This window comes from Canis lupus, chromosome 8, assembly GCF_048164855.1.
Source record: "Canis lupus baileyi chromosome 8, mCanLup2.hap1, whole genome shotgun sequence".
In the NCBI taxonomy this organism is placed as follows: domain Eukaryota; kingdom Metazoa; phylum Chordata; class Mammalia; order Carnivora; family Canidae; genus Canis; species Canis lupus.
The window spans coordinates 39,520,516-39,539,556 of NC_132845.1; the positions used below are offsets into that span (position 1 = coordinate 39,520,516).

The following is a 19,041-nucleotide window of genomic DNA, read 5'->3' on the forward strand; positions in this document are numbered from 1 at the left end:
TGCTGTTCACGGAGATCCAGAACTCTAAGCTGGTGCCTGCGCTCAGATCCCTCCGTGGAAGAGGACTGATGGGTCAGCGTGGGCTGTGCCCCATACCCCACACAGCCCTTGACCTCTGACCCCCACCCGGCCGAGGCCCCAGCCTAGAGCAGAACTGGTGGGTGCATGGGCACAGTTTGCCTGGTAGTGGCCTCTGCAGTTTCCCAGGGTGGTGGGGGCAGACTGATACAGAATGTTCTGTCCCTTGGTCTGTGTGCCAGCCCCGCTGGTCCCAGGGCCCTTCCTCAGCCAGCCCCCCATTTAACACTTGCTTCATCCTGAGCTCCCTTCGATGGGTCTCATTTCCGGAATGAAACAGCTGGAGTCCCATTGTGGACAGGTGACTCCAGTTGGGGGTTTCTGCCTCGGAGGCAGCACCCTTCACCGCCCCTCGTACCTGTAAGCACCAGGCTGCAGTGTGGACAGGTGTGGGTGCTGTGCATGAGTGGGTAGGGGATGGGAGCAGGGACTTTTGGTGCTGGTGGCCAGCTCAGAAGGGAGACACTGCTGTATAACTAGATCAGATAGGAGGTGGGCCAGGAGCTAAGAATAGGATTGGGCATAGGCTCTTGGCTCAGGTGGGGGTGTGCCGATGCCAACCAGGAAGTAGCCCGCTGGAGCCAGAACAGGACAGGGGCAGTGGGGCCCAAGACCCAGGCTTCCAGGGAAGGAGCAGAGTCCAGCTCGGCTCATAAACAGAGCTGATAGGACAGGGCTCAGGGAAACGGCAAGTACTGGGACCCGGGGCATTGGTGCCGGGGTCAGGGGTTAAGCTCTGTGCTCAGAGGAAGCCCCCACCCTGCCCCCATGGCCTTCCTGGTGGCTGGGACCCTGCAGGTGGCCTCGCTGTTGGCAGATGCCCGACAGAGTCTGGAAAGAAAGGTAATAGGTGGCCCCGCCCACTCCTGGCTCTCAGGGGAGCCCCTCCGCAGCCCACTCTGTCCTTGCCTCCCCAGGGGAAGTACAGCTTGCAGGGTCCCAGGGTGGCCCTGACTCTCAGCACCCCTGAGGTGTCAGCCTCTACCGTGGCTGTCCTGGAGGCCGTGTTCCGGACCCTGGGTTTCGAGTGCTGCCAGAGGACCGAGGCCTCTGTCCAGGTGGGTCCTCACCTGTCTCCCACCCATCCACCCTCAGCCCGCACCCACCTCGAGCCCCACCCTCAGGCTTCCCTGGACTCAGCCCTGGCCTTTGCTCTTGCCCTAGGGCTTCCTCGGGGAGCTGGCTGGGTTCCGGTCGCAGCTGGACGGCCTCGGGGGCCCTGTGGGCTGTGCTCTAGTGGCTCTGCTGGCCCCCCGTGGGCAGCTGGGGCAGCCCCAGCAGCTGGTCCGGGAGCTGAGCCGCTGTAGGGCCCTGTGGGGCCGCCCCAAGGTTTTCCTGCTGCTCTCAAGTGCTCCTGGGGGTGAGTGGCCCAGGGAGACTGGGGGTGGGATGGCGCGAAGCAGGGTGGGGGCGGCGGGGGCCACCAGCTGCCTCCAGCCCACGTGCTGGTCCCTCCGCAGGTGCCCTGGAGCGCGGAGCCTTCCTCACGGGCCTGAGCCGGCTCTGTGGCCGCTGTCGGCACTGGTCCCTGCTGCAGCTGCTGACGGAGGTGGGGGCCCAGACGGGACGTCTGCCCTGGCTCTGCTGTGCTCTCCTGAGTCTGTTCGGCAGATTCCCGTGCCCCCCCCCCCACAACCCACTCAGGATCCCCCAGACCCTCCACACTGCTCCTCAGCTCCGTGCGTTGCCCATGCTGCTCCATCTGTTTGGCCCGCCCTCCTGTTGTCCCGGCCAGCCCCACACATTCCCTTCCAGGCTGCCAGTGATGCCCGTCCTTGGGCTCCCCGAGTCAACACTTGTGCTTCGGCCCACCCTGTTCACACTCACACAGGCAGGGACCGTCCGTCGGACTGCAGGTGAACGGTCCAGCTCTGGTCCGGGCTGGAGGCCCAGAGGTCTCACTGGGCAGTCGGGTAGCCACTGGTGAGCCCGGGTGAAGGGTGGGCCCTGGCTCCGCCCCACAGCTTTCTGCAGCCTGCTGCCCTCCGCAGGGGGAACCTGCCCTGTGAGTCTCCCCAGACAGGCCCCAGCTGCTCTAGGGAGCGCCCCTGCTCTGGGCACACTGATCCCGAGGGTGGCGAGTGGCGTGGTTAATGGCATGGCCACTGGCCACTTCAGGAGTCCATGTCCAGGGAAGCCCATGACATTGAACCTGAGAAGGACACCCCTTCATGCTCTCCCCTTCTTTTGTCTGTCTTCTCCCTGCAATCTGGACCCCAAAGAGACTGGTAGCCATGAGCTAGCCAAGCTGTTCCCTGGATCTGGTGGCCTGTTCCCTCCCCAAACTGCACCTCCATGGAGCAGCCCCCTAGGGGTTCTCTGGTCTCCCCCCAGGTCTTCTACAGGACAACTGAAGAGTCAGAGGCCACCTACTGCCCAGTCTTTCGGAGCTCCTTGCGGGGCACACTGTGCCTGGGGGATGTGGAACCTTGGGAGCCGAAGGTGAGGGGGACAGGGTGGGGTGAACCATGTGACAACAGTTGCAAGTGGGACAAAGGCTCAGGGAGACCTGAGATGGGGGACATGAGGTGCTAGGAGGCTCTCAGACCACTCTGAATGCTCCTTGTCTGTAGCTGGAACCCAGCCCCAGGGCTCAGTATGACCTGTCCGGGACCAGGGCCGCCCTCCTCCTGTCGGTGATCCGCAGCCGGCCCGGGGCCAAGCACGATGTGGAGGCGCTGGGGAGCCTGTGCCAGGCCCTGAACTTCAAGATCACCCTAAGGACAAACCCTACAGCCCAGGTGAGGTGAAGGCCAGAGCTCTGGTGGTGGTCTGGAGGAAGGGCACCCCCCACCGCAGGCTGGAGCGACTCTCGGGGCCTCTTCCCTCACCATCTGGCTTCCATCCTCCCTGCTGCATGCGGCGGGGCTCACGTCCCTGCCTCTGGAAGCCTGCTCTCCCAGAAACACTGGCTGTTGCTCCACTCCTTGGGCCAGGCCCCAGCTGGACCCTCCAGCTTTTCCTGGAAAGGTCTCAGCTTCCTTCCCAGACACCTGTCAGCTGTTTGCTTTCCCCTCGTGCCTTTTCACTTTTTGGAGCATTTTCCCTGCCCTGGCCCAGCTGCCAGAGGCTAGATCCACATGTCACCCCCAATTAGGCCATGCCAGCTCTCCTCTGTGGGCCTGAGGCTGGCAGGCGGTGGGAAGTAGGGTAGGCAGGGACTGGAGAAGCCTCCTTGGAGGGCCCTCAGGCCCTGGGGAGGCAGGAGCCTTGGCCCAGGCCTCAATTTCGTCCCCACCCCAGGCTTTCCAGGAGGAGATGGTGCAGTTCCGAGAGTGCCTAGATGCCCTCAGCGCCCCGGTGAGCTGTGCCCTAGTGGCCCTGATGGCCCACGGGGGGCCCCAGGGGCAGCTGCTGGGGGCTGATGGCCAGGAGGTACAGCCAGAGGCACTGGTGCAGGAGCTGAACCGCTGCAGGGCCTTGTGGGGCTGCCCCAAGATCTTCCTGCTTCAGGCCTGCCGTGGGGGTGAGTGGGGCCCGGGGCCTCCCTCCTGCCTCCTCCTGCCCTAGCTGTACACATGCAGCCCTCAGCCTCCCAGGACTTGCTGTCCACCTTCTCTGGGAAGCCTCATCGTTGGCACTTTACCTGCCCCGTCTCCTAGCCTGTCCTAGAAGTCAAGTCCACCAGCTTGAGCTTTACCCGCAGCACATGCCAATCCATGCTCTGAGTGCTTCCAGCCTGGCAGGCCTGCCCTGGAGCCCTGGGGGCTGGGCTGTGCACACCTGGGAGCACCCCCAGGTATCTGCTGAGCAGTACACATCTGCGTGTCCCCCCCTTCCAGGGCATAGGGATGCCGGCGTGGGGCCCACAGCTCTCTCCTGGTTTCGGCGCTGGCTGCGGGCATCACCGACCACCCCGTCGCACGCCGATGTCCTTGAGATCTACACTGATGCCCAAGGTGGGGTGTGCCTTCCTCTGGAGCCTGGGCTTGGGAGGCCTGGTGGGAGGGCTGTCTGGCGTACTTTTCCAGGGCTCTGACCTGGGGTCCTGCCACTACCTGCATCCTCTTTGCCAAGAGGTTGGGAAGGAAAACCTTCCTACACTGCGAGGGCCTTTGAAAATCGAGGGCTTCTGGCCCTACTTGAGCCTCGAAACAACCCTGGAGGAGGAGGGTAATACAGCTTTTCTAGGGTCACACAGCTGGTAGGGGGCAGAGCTGGATTTGAGTTCTGATTTGCCTCTTCTGCTCTGGGCTCTTTCCACTGACTGCCCGGTGGGCCCCTGAATCAGACTTGGGGGCACCCCTGGGGCTGATAGAGCCCCAGGATGCTGGGTAAATGTCGTGGATCCTTCTTGCAGGCAGCGCCTCCCGGGGCCCCACTGCCGGGAGCTCTGACCAAGCAGACATCCTGATGGTCTATGCAGCTGCCGAGGGTAAGGGGGACGGCTCACCAAGGAAGCCTGCTACCTAGGGCCCTGCATCCTAGCTGGACACGGGGAGGGGCTTTAGGGGCAGCCAGGGCAGGGCAGGGGGGCACGGGGGCAGCAGCCCAGTTGCAGTTCAGCCATCCTCCTTCCACGTTTATCATTTATAATCATAGTAACCACGGGGAGCTCATGGGGGCGGCCTGTGCCGAGCACCGGAATTTTGATGGGGGATCTGCCTCAGGCCCTGCTCAGCGCTTGGCACAGGGGCTTCACGGCGGGCGTGTGCCCTATGCATTCGGACTGTGTACTTCCTAAATAGCCAGCAGGAAGTCATTCTAGACGCAAGAAGTTCCTGCTCTTTGCGCGGCCCCCTTGCCTGACCCCTGGGGTCCTGCCTGCCGGGCCCCCTCCTGCCCCTCCGCCCCCTTTGCACCAAAAAAGAGTCGCTGGGGCCTGGAAGGCAGCCGCAGGGGCCCAAGTCTGACGCTCTGCCCCATCCTCTGGCCTAGGCTGCGTAGCCTATCGTGACGAGAAGGGCTCGGACTTTATCCAGACTCTGGCCGAGGTCCTCAGAGCTGACCCCGGGGGGGACCTCCTGGAGCTGCTGACCGAGGTGGGCTGGGGCTAGGGGCAGGGGCCTGGGGAGAGGGGTGGGTGGGATTCCGCCCTGTGGTGGGCCGGGGCTCTGATCACCTCCCACTCGCCTGTTGGTGGGCCAGACGCACATCACCCTGCGCATCCAGCGCCCCCGCACTGGCCGGGTGACAGCCACAGCAGTTCCCAGGGCACACACTCCCGGGGGAGGAGGAGTGCCCCCCTCCAGGGCCACTCAAGGCTGCAGTCAGGAGCAGTGACCCAGCAGGGGCTGTGGGCCGCAGGCTCTACAGTAAGAGTGGGTGGGGTTCCCTGGTTCCTGCAGGAGGATGTGACTGGCTTGCTTGAATAATTTCATGGCCTGGCAGGGAACTGAACCCCAGAGACTGAGGACAGTGGAGTGTGGCTGGTCGGACTGGGGGGGAACGAACCGGCTGGGCCGCCTCTCCTGCCATTTGAGGGGCACATCTGACAGGAAGGAGCAGGGCGCGCACGGGGAGGGCCGATCACGGCAAGGCAGCACTTGAAATGTTAGGCCTTACCATCCCCGGGGCCCCAGGCTGGGTGCCAAGGGACCCGGGAGTCCTGGGCACAGGCTGGGTGCGGTCCTCGCAGGTCAACCGGCGGGTGTGCGAACTGGACGTGCTGGGTCCCGACTGCCCGGAGCGCCGCAAGGCTTGCCTGGAGATCCGCAGCTCGCTGCGGCGGCCGCTCTGCCTGCAGGCCTGACTGCGCGCGCTGCTCCCCGGGGGGGACGCGGGGTGGGGTGCAAAGGGCGCGGCGCTCCGTCTGGGTGCACTGGCGCTCCTGCGAGGGGCGGAGGGACGGGGGAAGCCCGCACGGGCTGGGCTGGGCTGGACGTCCCGAGAGCGGGCAGCCGGGGCCCACAGCGCCGCCTCTGCTCACGCACCCACTCGCGCCAGCGCCAGGCCGTGGAAATGTGGGAGATGCGCCGCTCAGCGTCGCGTCTGGGGCCACAAGACTGGCCCGAGCACTGCCCACCGAGGGCTGCTGCGATGCGGGGCGGCGGGGGCGGCGGGAGCAGTGGGCAGCCCCTGACCCGGCGCGCCCAGGGCCACGCGGGGGAAGCGCTCGCAGCGGCCCGAGAGAGCAGTGGGGGCCTGTGCGGCTTCACCCGGGCTCGAACTCGCAGCGCAGGTCGGGAGGGCGGTCCTCGCCCCGCCCGCGGGCTCATTTCAGCGCAGGCCCGGCTCGCGGCCCCGCCCACCAGGGCCCGAGGGGCGGAGCTCCTGGCCGGTACGAGCATGCGAGTTGCAGCGCACCACGCAGGCGCCTGCAGCAGCTTTATGAGAGAAGCTGTGGAAACGTCAGTGCTGGGGCCGCGTGGCCTAATGGATAAGGCGTCTGATTCCGGATCAGAAGATTGAGGGTTCGAGTCCCTTCGTGGTCGCTGCAGTGGTCGTTTTTTCCAAACCCTCGGGGCTTTAAATTTTCCCTGCGTCGGGACCCTGCCCCCCGCGGAACCTCAGGAAGCTCGGGCGGTGCGCCCCGCCCCGCGGCACCGGGAAGCTGCCCCGAGTGTCCAGGCTCGGGGCTCCGGAGCTAGGCCCGGCCTGCACCCCGGAGCCCCCGCGGGCGCGGCGGGGCCAACGCCGGCCGGAGCCCGAAGGCACCCTCAGCAAGTGCAGGAGCCCCTCGGGGACCGGCTGCAGGACAGTGCAGACGACCGGAGCTGTGACAGACCAGGGGGGGGATGGACTGCTGCGGGGGGCGGGGGGAGTTGTCCCATGGGTTCAGGGGATAGGTGCATTTCAAAATATAATAGTTGTGACAAAAAGGTTTTGGAAATAGTGGTGGCGGTTGGATGATTTTGTGCATGTAACTGTTGCCATTGAATACGTACACTTAAAAATGGCTTAATTGGTCTATTTAGCGTTATATATGTATTTTTTAGATATATAACGTTATATATCTATTTTTATCTATTTTTTAAAATAAAAGATATTTTAAAATATCTAAGATTATTTCGATTTCTTGCAATGATAGTGCCCAGGATTGTGTTATCATTTTACCTGGGAAAAGTGTCTTTACCTGCGGAACCGAGTTCTCGCCAAGAGACTCTGGCTAAGCCAGGTGACCTAGGTGATGTGACCGCCGAGGGGAGGCAGCCGGGGCGCACATTTCTGGAAGGTGGGCGCCGGTGACCTGGGGCCCTACAGGGTCCTACTTTATTGTTTTTGTGATGCTTCAGCGTCATTAAGTCATTGAGGTAAACGTTCCGGAGACGGGAAGAGCACGCTGGGTTCTCTGCCCGAGGAGACTCCTGCGCCGGGCGCGTAGCCCGAAGACCTTAGGCCGCTGGGCTCTGTTAAAACCGCGGACACCTGGGCGCAGGTGACACCTCCTGTCTCCGGGGCAGTGTAGGGAGGAGCACAAGGACAGGGATGGCACTTTGCCCAGGCGCCGGCCTGGTACCCCTCTTCTCTCCTCGCCCACATTTTGCAGAGCCAACTCCTCGCTAAATTATCACCCGGAGTCTCCTACATGGAGAAGGAAAGGCTCGCCCAGGATTTGAACCCCCGATTCTCGCACCCTAAGCGAGGATCATACCCTAGTCCACGAGCTGAGCTGACTGATACCTGTGGCCCGAGTTCCCTGGGCTCCATCTGCGCGTGCGCGGTCTCTCCGGGGTCTGAGGATGCTCTAGGGGCGCCCAGTCCCGAGCGCCGGCGGGACGCGGGTGCGGAGACCCCGGGATGGAGCCGGGATGGAGCCGGGAAGGAGCCGGGAAACTGTGTGGAACCGGTGGGAACCACGGGGAGGTGATGGAGAGACTGCTCTAGGACCATCACAGAGCATCCCCTGCCGGCCCCGGTGGCCTAATGGATAAGGCATTGGCCTCCTAAGCCAGGGATTGTGGGTTCGAGTCCCACCCGGGGTACAGAGGGTTAAATTTTAGACCTCCCCCAAGGAAAAAATGAAATACTTCCCCAGTGAAAGAAGCCAAGTTAAGGGTTTCTGGAGATTATCCAGACGCAGTCCTAAACTATTAAACTATTTCGCTTTATTTTCTAATAAGGGGTGCACATTTCCAGCTTTCAGAAAGGAATACTGGCATCATTCACATTTTAAAAATAACCATTCATTCTACTTGATGACAAAAAGGAATAATTGTTCATTTTTCCAGGTGTGTTCATTTTACCAGGGTTCCATATACTTTTAAAAGTTCTTACCTTTTATAAACAGACCCAATTATTTATTTTTTTTTTAATTTTTTTTTAATTTTTATTTATGATAGTCACACACACACACAGAGAGAGAGAGAGAGAGAGAGAGAGGCAGAGACATAGGCAGAGGGAGAAGCAGGCTCCATGCACTGGGAGCCCGACGTGGGATTCGATCCCAGGTCTCCAGGATCGTGCCCTGGGCCAAAGGCAGGCGCCAAACCGCTGCGCCACCCAGGGATCCCAGACCCAATCATTTAAAGATTAAATTGTATGACAGCTGTTTTGCTTTAATACAATGGGCTGGGTGCTGACAATGGTTCTTCTTCTTCTTCTTCTTCCTCTTATTATTATTATTATTATTATTTTAAGATATTATTTATCCATTCATAGAGACCAGAGAGAGAGGCAGAGGGAGAAGCAGGCTCCATGCAGGGAGCCCTACACGGGTCTCCAGGATCACACCCCGGGCTGCAGGCAGCGCCAAACCGCTGCGCCACCAGGGCTGCCCTGACAATGGTTATTAATACGGTATTGGAATACTTGCAAGTTGTTTTGAAACAAGATCACCACACACAGAGAAAAGGCAATTATTTGAAGGGATGGATGTGTTAACTTGATGGTGGTAAATATTTCACAAATGCCTATGTGTATCAAATCATCACATTGTACACCTTCAATATATATTTTTATTTGTCAATTATATTTCAATAAACTAGGGAAAATATAATGGGTGGAGTGGAGATATAGACAAAACAAGGGTATTTGTGAGTTGATAATGCCTTAAGCTGGGGGACACGAGGACACGTTATACTATTTCTCTGCTTTAGTGCATGTTTGAAATAGTCCAAATAAAGCTTTCTCTTTTTTTAATCCATATAATCCCTGTCTTCATCCTAGAGGTAAAAGTCTCCCAAACTACAGGACATGGTGTGGAGTAATATCAGAAGCCTCTTCTACCACGTACCCATAGAAGGGAAGACCACTGGAGTTTTGTCATATACACAAATAAAAACAGTTTTCTTTTGCCTTTAAAAACTGGCGCTGGCCTTACTTCTCCCACTTTCCCAAATATCCGGGGCCCCGTTACTCCACTGGAATCAACAGCCTCATCTCAGTGCAGCGTCTCCCACCATCATGGGCCACCCGAGGAGAATGGGGACCACAGAGCTCTCCAGGATGCTGGTGCTCCCCTCGCCAATGTTTCTCAATGTCTTATTGAACGGAATGTCCTCTGGGCGCTGTCAGTGGGCAGTGGGGGTGCACATCGTGTGTGATGGATCCACTCCAGCATTCCCATCGCACTAAGTCTTTGGCTTCCTTCCTCTACTTGAGGCCAGGGACGTTCTCACATCTCAGTCTCAGTAAACATAAGCTACCGCTGAGTTCAAAGCTCAGCCAACCAACCAAGAAACACGGCAGAGCCACATTCAGCGGCACACACACACAATAGCGTGTGAAATACAGGATTTCTGCGAAGTGCTCCCAGGTCAATAAGTTTACCAGAAGCAAAATTGTATCTCATCCTCCTTACTCCAACATGCTTAGATTCATTCCCACATATATTTCCTGGGTTTCTGCTGGCATAAGTGAGCAACACTTGCAATTCTTTGGGTGTATAAGCTATTTGCTCCTGGGTCAGCCTTTGTACTCGCTGCCCACCACTTGCTGGCCTGACTGTCCTTACAGGGGCAAGGGCTAACAAGGGTGGCTGGTGTGGGCTTTTTGGAGAACTGGTATCCCCTTGCAAGACAACCGCTCCAGGTGAGATTATAAGACATTCCAAGACAGGAAGGCTACTCTCCATAGATACCAGACTGATGTTGCCAGCAAGGAAGCTCTGAATGACTCAGAGATTCGAGATTCTCAGCTTTATTTGAACTCACCGGGAGAGGTCTCCGTGTCTTTGTCTCCACTGCATAATCAGTGCCATTTCTTTCATGCGAAAGAGTTCCCAAGGCTGTGAACTCAACTTCCATTTTCATTCCACAACATGCATAATTCAGTGATGTGTTTTATCTTTAGCAACATCAGCCCTGCAGCCATAAGATTATTCTATGGTGGCCATGAAATGTTCCTGGGCCTCTGACCATGACTTAGGCTGCAAGTTTAAAGGAAAAAGGAAAGTTTATTTATTTTTTTATTCTTAAAGATTTATTTATTCATGATAGACATAGGGAGAGAGGCAGAGAGAGAAGCAGGCTCCATGCAGGGAGCCTGACGTGGGACTTGGTCCCGGGACTCCAGGATTGCGCCCTGGGCCGAAGGCAGGCGCCAAACTGCTGAGCCACCCAGGGATCCCCCAAAAAGAAGGAAAGTTTATTTTTTTTTAATTTTTTATTTTTTTATTTTTTTTTTAAGAAGGAAAGTTTAAAGGAAAAGGTCTTGTCATTTCCTTTCAGTGAGCAAACCAGTGCTCCAGAAGAATTCCTTCCAGGCCACAGTCCTGGTAGTCACCTTTATTGCCTCAACAGTCTAGGACAGCAGCCAGCAGCCATGTGGTCACTGATTCTTCATAACCAACCAGGTGATACGGGCTCGATCATGATGCCCCCGTGTGCCGTGAGTGACCAGCGTCCCATTTCCTGTGGGCAAGGAGCTCAGCTGGGTTCAAGCCCAAACTTATTACCAAATCAAGGTCCAGGCAGTGGACCCCTCCATGAGAAAACCCATCCGTGGGTATTGCTGGTCAAAGGGTACAAACTTTCTGTTGTAAGATGAAAAAGTTGCGGGGATCTAATACCCGGTGAGTTGGTGATAGTAATAGGGTAGCAGATGCCTGAAAGTTTCCAAGGGAGTAGATCTGAAGTAACCATGTGAGGTGACGGATGTGTCCGCCTGATTGTGGGAATCATTGCACAACCTACATCAAACCATCGCGCGGAGACACCACCTTCAATTCGTAGGTTCTTACTTGTCAATGATAAATGTCTCAATAAACCTGTGGGAGAACAGAAACGTCCTCTGTTATTTTCACAGACTATTGAGTGAACGAGTGGCCACTGAGGCAGCAGCGGAGGCAGGAAGGGAACGCAGGCAGCTGCGCCCCGCAGGGGGCGGAGTGTGGGGGGACAGGTTGCTGATGATTCAAATTCAGAAGCTTGCAGAGGAGCCTGAAGGCCGATCTCGGGAAGAGAGAGCCGCCCAGACGCCGTCACCACGGACGGACGGTGTCCCTGAGTTCAGGGGACGTTCGGGCGGCAGGCAGCTGGCCCGGAGTCGCCGTGCGAGGGGTGCCTGTGGGTGTTGGGAAGGACCAACTGGGTTCAGATGGAGTGAACTGCTGCTGCTGGGCCTGGGGCGGGGGGTGGCGCAGAAATAGGGAGGAGGAGCCCTTCCTCTCCTTCCAGGCTTCGGTCTGTGACCCCGGCAGCGAGGCCGGCGCGGTCAGAGCGGGTCTCACCCGGTAGCGCCTAGCGGGTGCCTGGGGGCGGGGAGATCTGAGCGCCAGCGGGGTGCTGGGGGGGCGGGGGAGGGGAGGAATGGGGGGCGCGCTGTCCCGCCTAGCAGGTGCCTGGCCGCGGGGAGATGGGAGCGCGAGCGGGGGGCGGGTGGGCGCGCTGTCCCGACCCCCGCCTCCAGCCACGCGCCTCCTGGCCGGTCCGCCTCGGACTTGCTCCTGGCCGGGTGGTCCCGCAGCGGTTGGAGCCAGACCCTCAGTGTGAGAGCGTGAAGCTGAGCGATCGGCTGGCGCCGCCCGAGGCCCCCTCCGCGCGTGCTGGGGACTCTTGAGAAGCGCTGCTGTGCCGCGGGGTTCAACGCCCCGTTAGGAAATGAGCGCCCCAGAGACGCAGCGGGAAAGGTCTGCTGAGGACTGTGGGATGATGGGGCTGCTGCCAAGTATCTTTTTGTTTTGTTTTGTTTTCTTAAGTTTTAATTTTCATTCCACTTAGTTAACATATAATGGCATACTAGTTTCAGGTGTACCATATAATGATTCAACATTTCCATATATCACCTGGTGCCCATCACAGCAAGCGCACTCCTTAATCGCCATCAACTGTTTCAACACACACACACACACACACACACACATTCTCCAGGAACCACCAGTTTATTATCTATAGTTAAGAGCCTGTTTCTTGATTTGTCTCTCTCCTATCCTTTCCCTTTGCTTGTTTCTTTTCTTTTTTTTTTTTAATTTTTTATTTATTTATGATAGGCACACAGTGAGAGAGAGAGAGGCAGAGACACAGGCAGAGGGAGAAGCAGGCTCCATGCACCAGGAGCCTGACGTGGGATTCGATCCTGGGTCTCCAGGATCGCGCCCCGGGCCAAAGGCAGGCACTAAACCGCTGCGCCACCCCGGGATCCCCCTTTGCTTGTTTTCTTAAATTCCGCATGAGGGAACTCACATGGTATTTGTCTTTCTTTAAGGGACTTATCTTAGCATTATACTCTCTAGCTCCATCCATGTTGTTGCAAATGGCAAGATTTCATTCCTTTTTTCATGGCTGAGTAATATTTCGTTACATATACACACATGCCGCGTCTTCTCTATCCTCATCAATCGATGGAGACTTGGGCTGCTTCCATAATTTGGCGGTGGTCAGTAACACTACTATAAGCATCCGGGTGCATGTATCCCTTTGAATTAGGGTTCTTGTATTCTTTGGGTAAATACTCAGCAGTGCAATTTGCTGGATCATAAGGCAATTTCGTTTTTGACTTTTTGAGGAGCCTCAGCACTGTTCTCCAGAGTGGTAGCACCAGTTTGCATCCCCACCAACAGTGCACGAGGGTTCCTTTTCCTCCTCCTCCTCGTCAACACCTGTTGTTTCTTGTGTTGCTGATTTTAGCCGTTCTGACAGGTGTGAGAGGTTATCACACTGTAGTGTTGATTTGCATTTCCCTGATGATGAGGGATGATGAGCATTTTTTCACATGTCTATTGGCCGTCTGGAGGTCGTCTTTGGAGAAATGCCTATTCATGCCTTCTACCTATTTTGTTAATAGGTAGACGCTCAACCACTGAGCCACCCAGACGTTCCGCCTTCTATCTATTTTTAAATTTTTAAAAAAGCTTTTAGGGCAGCCCTGGTGGTGCAGTGGTTTAGCACCGCCTGCAGCCTGGGGTGTGATCCTGGAGACCCAGGATCGGGTCCCATGTTGGGCTCCCTGCATGGAGCCTGCTTCTCCCTCTGCCTGTGTCTCTGCCCCTCTCTCTGTGTGTGTCTCTCATGAATAAATAAATAAAATCTAAAAAAAAAAGCTTTTAAAATTTATTTATTTATTTATTTATTTATTTATTTATTTATTTATTTATTTATGAAAGTGAGAGAGTGAGCAAGCACAAGCAGGGGTAAGGGATAGAGAGAAGGGGAGAAGTGGACTCTACCACTGAGCAGAGAGCGGACTTGGGGCTCCATCCCAGGACCCTGGGATCATGACCTGAGCCAAAGGCAGACACTTAACTGACTGAACCACCCAGGCATAGAGTTTTAAAAACATTTTTTTAAAAAGGGTTTTTAAAAGATTTTATTTTGGGGGGAATCCCTGTATGGCTCAATGGTTTGGTGCCTGCCATCAGCCTGGGGCATGATCCTGGGGACCTGGGATCAAGTCTTACGTCAGGCTGCTTCTCCCTCTGCCTGCATCTCTGCCTCTCTCTCTGTGTGTCTCTTATGAATAAATAAATAAAGACCTTTAAAAAAATTTTTTTTGAATTTTTAAGCCATTACCCAACGTGGGTCTCGAACTCACAACCCTGAGGTCGAGAGTCACATGTTCCACTGACTGAGCCAGCCGGGTTCCCTCTGCTCATTTTTAAAGTAGATTATTTATTTTGGGGGGTGTTGAGTTTTTTAAGTTCTTAATATATTTTGGATACTAACCCTTTATCAAACATGTCATTTGTCAACATCTTCCATTCCATGGGTTTATTGCTTTCTTCACTATGCAGAAGTTTTTGTTTTTCGTTTTTTGTTTTGATGTAGTCTCAATAATTTATTTTTGCTTTTGTTTCCCTTGCTTCTGGAGACATCTAGAAAGATGTTGCTATGGCTGATGTCAAAGAAATTACTGCCTATGTTCTCCTCTAGGATTTTGATGGTTTCATATCTCAAACTTAGGTCTGTAATCCACTTTGAATTTATTTTTGTGTATGGTGTAGGAAAGTGGTCCACAGTTTCATTCTTTTGCGTGTAGCTGACCAGTTTTACCAGCACCATTTGTCAAAGAGACGGTCTTTTTTCCATTGGATATTCTTTCCTACTTTATGAAAGATTAATTGATCATATAATTGTAGGTTTATTTGGAACACCTGGCTGGCTCAGTCAGAAGAGCATGCAACTCTTGATCTTGAACCCCCACCTTGGTGGTAGAGATTACTTGAATATTTTAACTGGGTTTTCTATTCTGTTCCACTGATCTATGTGTCTATTTTTGTGCCAGTACCATATTGTTTTGTAATATAATTAAAGTCTGGAATCATGATGCTTCCAGCTTTGCTCTTCTTTTTCAGGATTGTCTGGCTAGGGGTGCCGGGGTGGCTGAGTCTGTTAAGCATCTGACTGTTGATTTTGGTTCAGGTCAAGCCACCATCGGGCTCCGCGCTGATCGTGGGGTCCGCTTGGGATTCTCTCTCTCCCTCTGCCCCCCCTCCCCACTGTGTACTCTCTAAATGAATAAATAAATCTTAAAAAAAAAAAGATTGCTCTGGTTCTTCAGAGTCTTTTATGGCTTCATACATATTTTAGAATTGTTTGTTCTAGTTCTGTGAAAAAAAATGCTGTTGGTATTTTGATAGAGGTTGCATTAAATGTGTAGATTGCTTTGGGCAGTACAGACATTTTAACAATATTTGTCCTTCCAATCATTAGCATGGACTATCTTTCCATTTCTTTGTGTCATCTTCAGTTTCTTTCATCAGTGTTTTATAGTTTTCAGAGGATGGGTCTTGGTTAGGTTGTTGTTGAGCATCTTTAATGCATCTTTCATGCACTGAAACGAAAGAATGACATGCTCACATTGACTAATCACCAATTCAAAGCATTTCGGCAGCGCGGAAAGCATCCTACATGTGCTGCAGCTGAAAGGCCAACAAAGCTGAAGACCAGGCTTGGCTCCTCAGTGTAGAGATACCAAATGTTGAGAAAAAGTGGAATTGTCACCCTCGGCAAATCTCTCCTGCCAATGTCAGGGGCTGGGAGGGAAGAAGCGGGACCCAGAGATTTGGAATGGGGCTGGGTGGGAAGATGTGTGGAGAAGCAGGAAGTGTCTCTGAACCTGCACATGTGGCCGAGGCCTCCACCCTCCTTGCCTGAAGGCTGGAATGAACCTCAGGTGAGACAGACACTTTATGAGACAATGTGTCATGTCTTCAGGACCTGCTTCTACTTCTCCTCCAGGCCACCCGGCCCAGAACTGAGGTTCCATCTCACCTGAGAAAGTACTGGCCCTGCTTGGAAGGGGGGCAACTACACCGGAAGCTGTAGCACCTGGATGTCGTGTCAGCAGTAACCCGTCCTGAATCAGGGTGGGGAGAATAAAAAGCTGGGAAAAGGAAAGATGATCTGCAGGGGACTCTTCCTTGATACAGGCCTTAACCCCCTGGCAAGAGTCCCTCAAGCTGGTTATGATACACAGTCGGCACGGCTTCATGAGCTGAAGGAGAATTGCCAGAAATGCCACAGCAATCTGTGGAGAAAGGAATCAGAAGGACGGAGACACAGGCAAGCTGGAGCGGTCCTACATCATCAGAGCAAACGCCCACTGCTGACTATCTTGGCAGAGCCTGGAGGAAATGCCTTTACCGAGGAAATAACACCTGTGCAGTGGAGGGGAGGCCCCAGCATCTTTGAGAAGCTTGGGAGTGACTGTTCTCTGGTCCGGCAGGTACTCTGACATATCCAAGGTACAAGGTAAGCTCGTGTACCTTGCATCCCCTCTTATTAAGAAAGAAGCCTAGCACTTGGTAAGACCCCACAATGGTTAACTTCTGCCAACTTGGGCAGGCTATGGTGCCCAAATGTTTGGTCAAACTCTCGAGTCCAGATGTTGCCATAAGGTATTTTTTACATGCAGTTAACATTTACTTTTTTATTTCCTTAAAGATTTTATTTAAGGGATCCCTGGGTGGCTCAGTGGGTTAGCGCCTGCCTTTGGCCCAGGGTGTGATCCTGGAGACCCGGGATCGAGTCCCACGTCAGGTTCCCTGCATGGAGCCTGCTTCTCCCTCTGCCTGTGTCTCTGCCTCTCTCTGTGTGTCTCTCATGAATGAATAAATAAATAAAATCTTAAAAAAAATCTATGACCTGGCATGGCCCCTACACACTGGCATTGACAGCCATGAACATCATCAGGAAGCAGGGCCAGGTCTATTAAATTTTTTTTATTTATTTGAGAGACAAAGAGAGAGTACATGGTGCAGGAGAAGGGGCAGAGAGAGTCCCAAGTGGATTCTGCCCTAAGCCAGAGACACATGGAGCCCCATGCAGGGCTCAATATCCTAACCCTGAGATCAGGATTTGAGCTGAAACCAAGAATCAGTTGCTTAAGTGAGTGGGCCCACCCAGGGGCCCCAAGTACAGTCTCTTGGATGGGTAGGGAGCCCTGGCCCACATACCAAGAGGTACCTGCCAGGTGCCTCCTCACTCCCTAGCCCACTCCCACCCCTGGAAGCGTGGAGCCAGGACCTAGAGAGGCTGGATGCTAGAGCCGCACATGCACCTGGAGGACTGGACCACTGGAAACCCAGATTATCCAGAGGACCTGACACCCTGACTCACAGATGCGGAGCCTCAGGATCCGGGTGTCTAAGCCTTCAGGCTCTCCTACCCTTCCACAGAAAGGAACCCACACTTCCCTCTCTGCTTGCTTCTCCCGGAGCTGACAGTCTAACCTGCACTTAGAGTATCCCTCCATACTCATTTTCTTTGTATTTTAGAAAGGGGAGAGATGGCACAGGGCTGAACAGGCCAGGGAGGGAAGCCTGTGTGGTGGGTTGGGGGTGGGTGGGGGCACTTTATTGGAGGAGGCGGTGGGGGAGGGAGAGCACCCCCGATATAAATGGGGCCCCACTAGGTCCTCCCTCCAGGCCAGAGTTCAGAAGTTTCCACCTTTAGCTGAAAATCCACTTCAAGTCGTCTTCTGTAGCTCTCTCCTTCAGTCCCTAGAGCTGGGACTTAACCTCCTAAGTACTGGGTTGGAGTCCTGCCTTGGGTGATGTTCTTGGGTTGGCGGTGTTAGCCCATGCTCAGATCTTGACAACTTTAAGTTCCTAGTATGGGGGCTCTTCGGAGAGGCTCCCGACCTCTGCGTGTACTGCATCTGGAACTTTTGAATAAATTTCAACTATTCAAAATGACAAAACATATATGATAAAATAGCAATGAGGAAAGCAAGTCGCCTTGCCTTGGGGAGATTGGAGGCTGGCTCCCTGGGACCAGCAACAGATTCCGCTTTCCGAGGGTTTTAATCAGTACAAATCCAATCCCCTGTTTCTCGTTGTAAGGTCAGCAGGACAAAAGCCACGCCCAACGTGGGACTCGAACCCACGACCCTGAGATTAAGAGTCTCATGCTCTACCGACTGAGCTAGCCGGGCCGGCGGGTGGCGGCCCCGCTCCGCGGGGGACTAGGGCACTGGGGGGCGTTGCCAGCGGTCGTGGGGACGGGCCTGGTCCCGCACGCTGCCCCCGGGACTGGATCGCCGGATTCGGGGTCCTTTCAGCAGGGAGCGAGGGGCCACTGTTTGCCGCCCCGCCCCGTCCCGTCGGCCTGGAGGTGGCCTAGAGGCACGCGAGCGGCGTCGCGTAGGGGAGACGGGCGGCTTCCGCGCCCGGAGCACCCCTCCCTTCCGAGGGGACGAGACGCAAACCGGGAGGATGCCGGGGCCCGGGCGCGGGACCACGCCAGGGGGACCCTCCTCCGCGCGGGGCGGGGCCCCCGCTTAGCGCCAGAGGGAGAGCTGGGAGCGTTTGGGCAGAAGCGAGCCCCGACCCCAGTTCTGACCCCTGCATCGGGGTGCCACCGTGGCGAGGGACTTGGAGGGCCAAGCCCAGGTCAGGGGGGCCCGATCGAGGACGGGAGCCCCGGGGTCCTTCCGCGAGATGAGGGGGGCTGGGCCGCTCTGGCCGCGGGGGAGACAGCAGAGCCTCCTCTCAGGGTCCTGGGAGTTGGGTCCCACGTTGCGTGGGATCGACCATGAGACACCCCCGTGTCACCCGGGCCACCAGGCTCCCCCCGCGGGAGGGCCTCTCATCTGGGGGCGCGGGGCGCTGTGAGGGCCTCGGCCCGCCGGCCGCCGCTCTCCCTCCCTGCAGGTCCCGGCTGCGCTGCGCACCCCTACACCCTCCTCCACCCCCCCCCCCCCCCCACACACTTCCCGAGGGATCGGGAGGCCAGGGCTCCGGGAGCGGAGCGCGGAACCGGGGGCACAGGTCTCCACCGACACCCGTCCCCAAGCAGCACCGGGGCGGCTCGTTGGTCTAGGGGTATGATTCTCGCTTTGGGTGCGAGAGGTCCCGGGTTCAAATCCCGGACGAGCCCACTTTTTTGGGGAGGTCCGGGACCGGAGCAAACTTGGTCCCCCACACGTGGGTCTGCCCCCAGAGCAGGAGACCTGGCCCGTGTGGGTGCGGGCGACCACCAGGTAAGCCAGCGTCAGGGGGCGCCCCAACTTCTGGGCGTTTTTGTTTGTTTGTGGTTTGTTTTTGCTTTGGGGTGTGAAAGGTCATGCTTGCAAACGCGGGGCTACCGGAAGGGCCTCCCACAGACAAGGAAGGAAACCACAGTGGAAATTCAGCATGGGGAGGGGCCAGGCCTAGAGTCGGGGTCCCACAGGTGCCCCAGCCACGGGGGCGGGGGGGGCAGT

The 19,041-nt window shown here is 55.9% G+C and overlaps 1 protein-coding gene and 4 non-coding genes across 5 annotated transcripts; 4 read left to right on the plus strand and 1 right to left on the minus strand.

Moving 5' to 3' along the window:
- The first annotated feature begins 174 nt into the window (after nucleotides 1-174).
- LOC140638343 (caspase-14-like) lies at nucleotides 175-7,016 on the plus strand. Its single transcript, XM_072835497.1, has 11 exons — nucleotides 175-921; nucleotides 996-1,136; nucleotides 1,243-1,438; nucleotides 1,539-1,627; nucleotides 2,413-2,520; nucleotides 2,652-2,819; nucleotides 3,322-3,544; nucleotides 3,861-3,977; nucleotides 4,379-4,453; nucleotides 4,957-5,060; nucleotides 5,657-7,016. Exons 1-11 carry the CDS (start codon nucleotides 847-849, stop codon nucleotides 5,768-5,770), a joined length of 1,410 nt encoding a protein of 469 aa, XP_072691598.1. The 5' UTR covers nucleotides 175-846; the 3' UTR covers nucleotides 5,771-7,016.
- TRNAR-CCG (transfer RNA arginine (anticodon CCG)) lies at nucleotides 6,380-6,452 on the plus strand. The gene has a single exon. It is a non-coding gene; the product is annotated as a tRNA-Arg (tRNA).
- An 854-nt stretch (nucleotides 7,017-7,870) lies between the features above and the next one.
- Nucleotides 7,871-7,943, plus strand: TRNAR-CCU (transfer RNA arginine (anticodon CCU)). Its single transcript has one exon. It is a non-coding gene; the product is annotated as a tRNA-Arg (tRNA).
- Nucleotides 7,944-17,699: 9,756 nt separating this feature from the next.
- TRNAK-CUU (transfer RNA lysine (anticodon CUU)) lies at nucleotides 17,700-17,772 on the minus strand. Its single transcript has one exon. It is a non-coding gene; the product is annotated as a tRNA-Lys (tRNA).
- Nucleotides 17,773-18,644: 872 nt separating this feature from the next.
- TRNAP-UGG (transfer RNA proline (anticodon UGG)) lies at nucleotides 18,645-18,716 on the plus strand. The gene has a single exon. It is a non-coding gene; the product is annotated as a tRNA-Pro (tRNA).
- The last annotated feature ends 325 nt before the right edge of the window (nucleotides 18,717-19,041 follow it).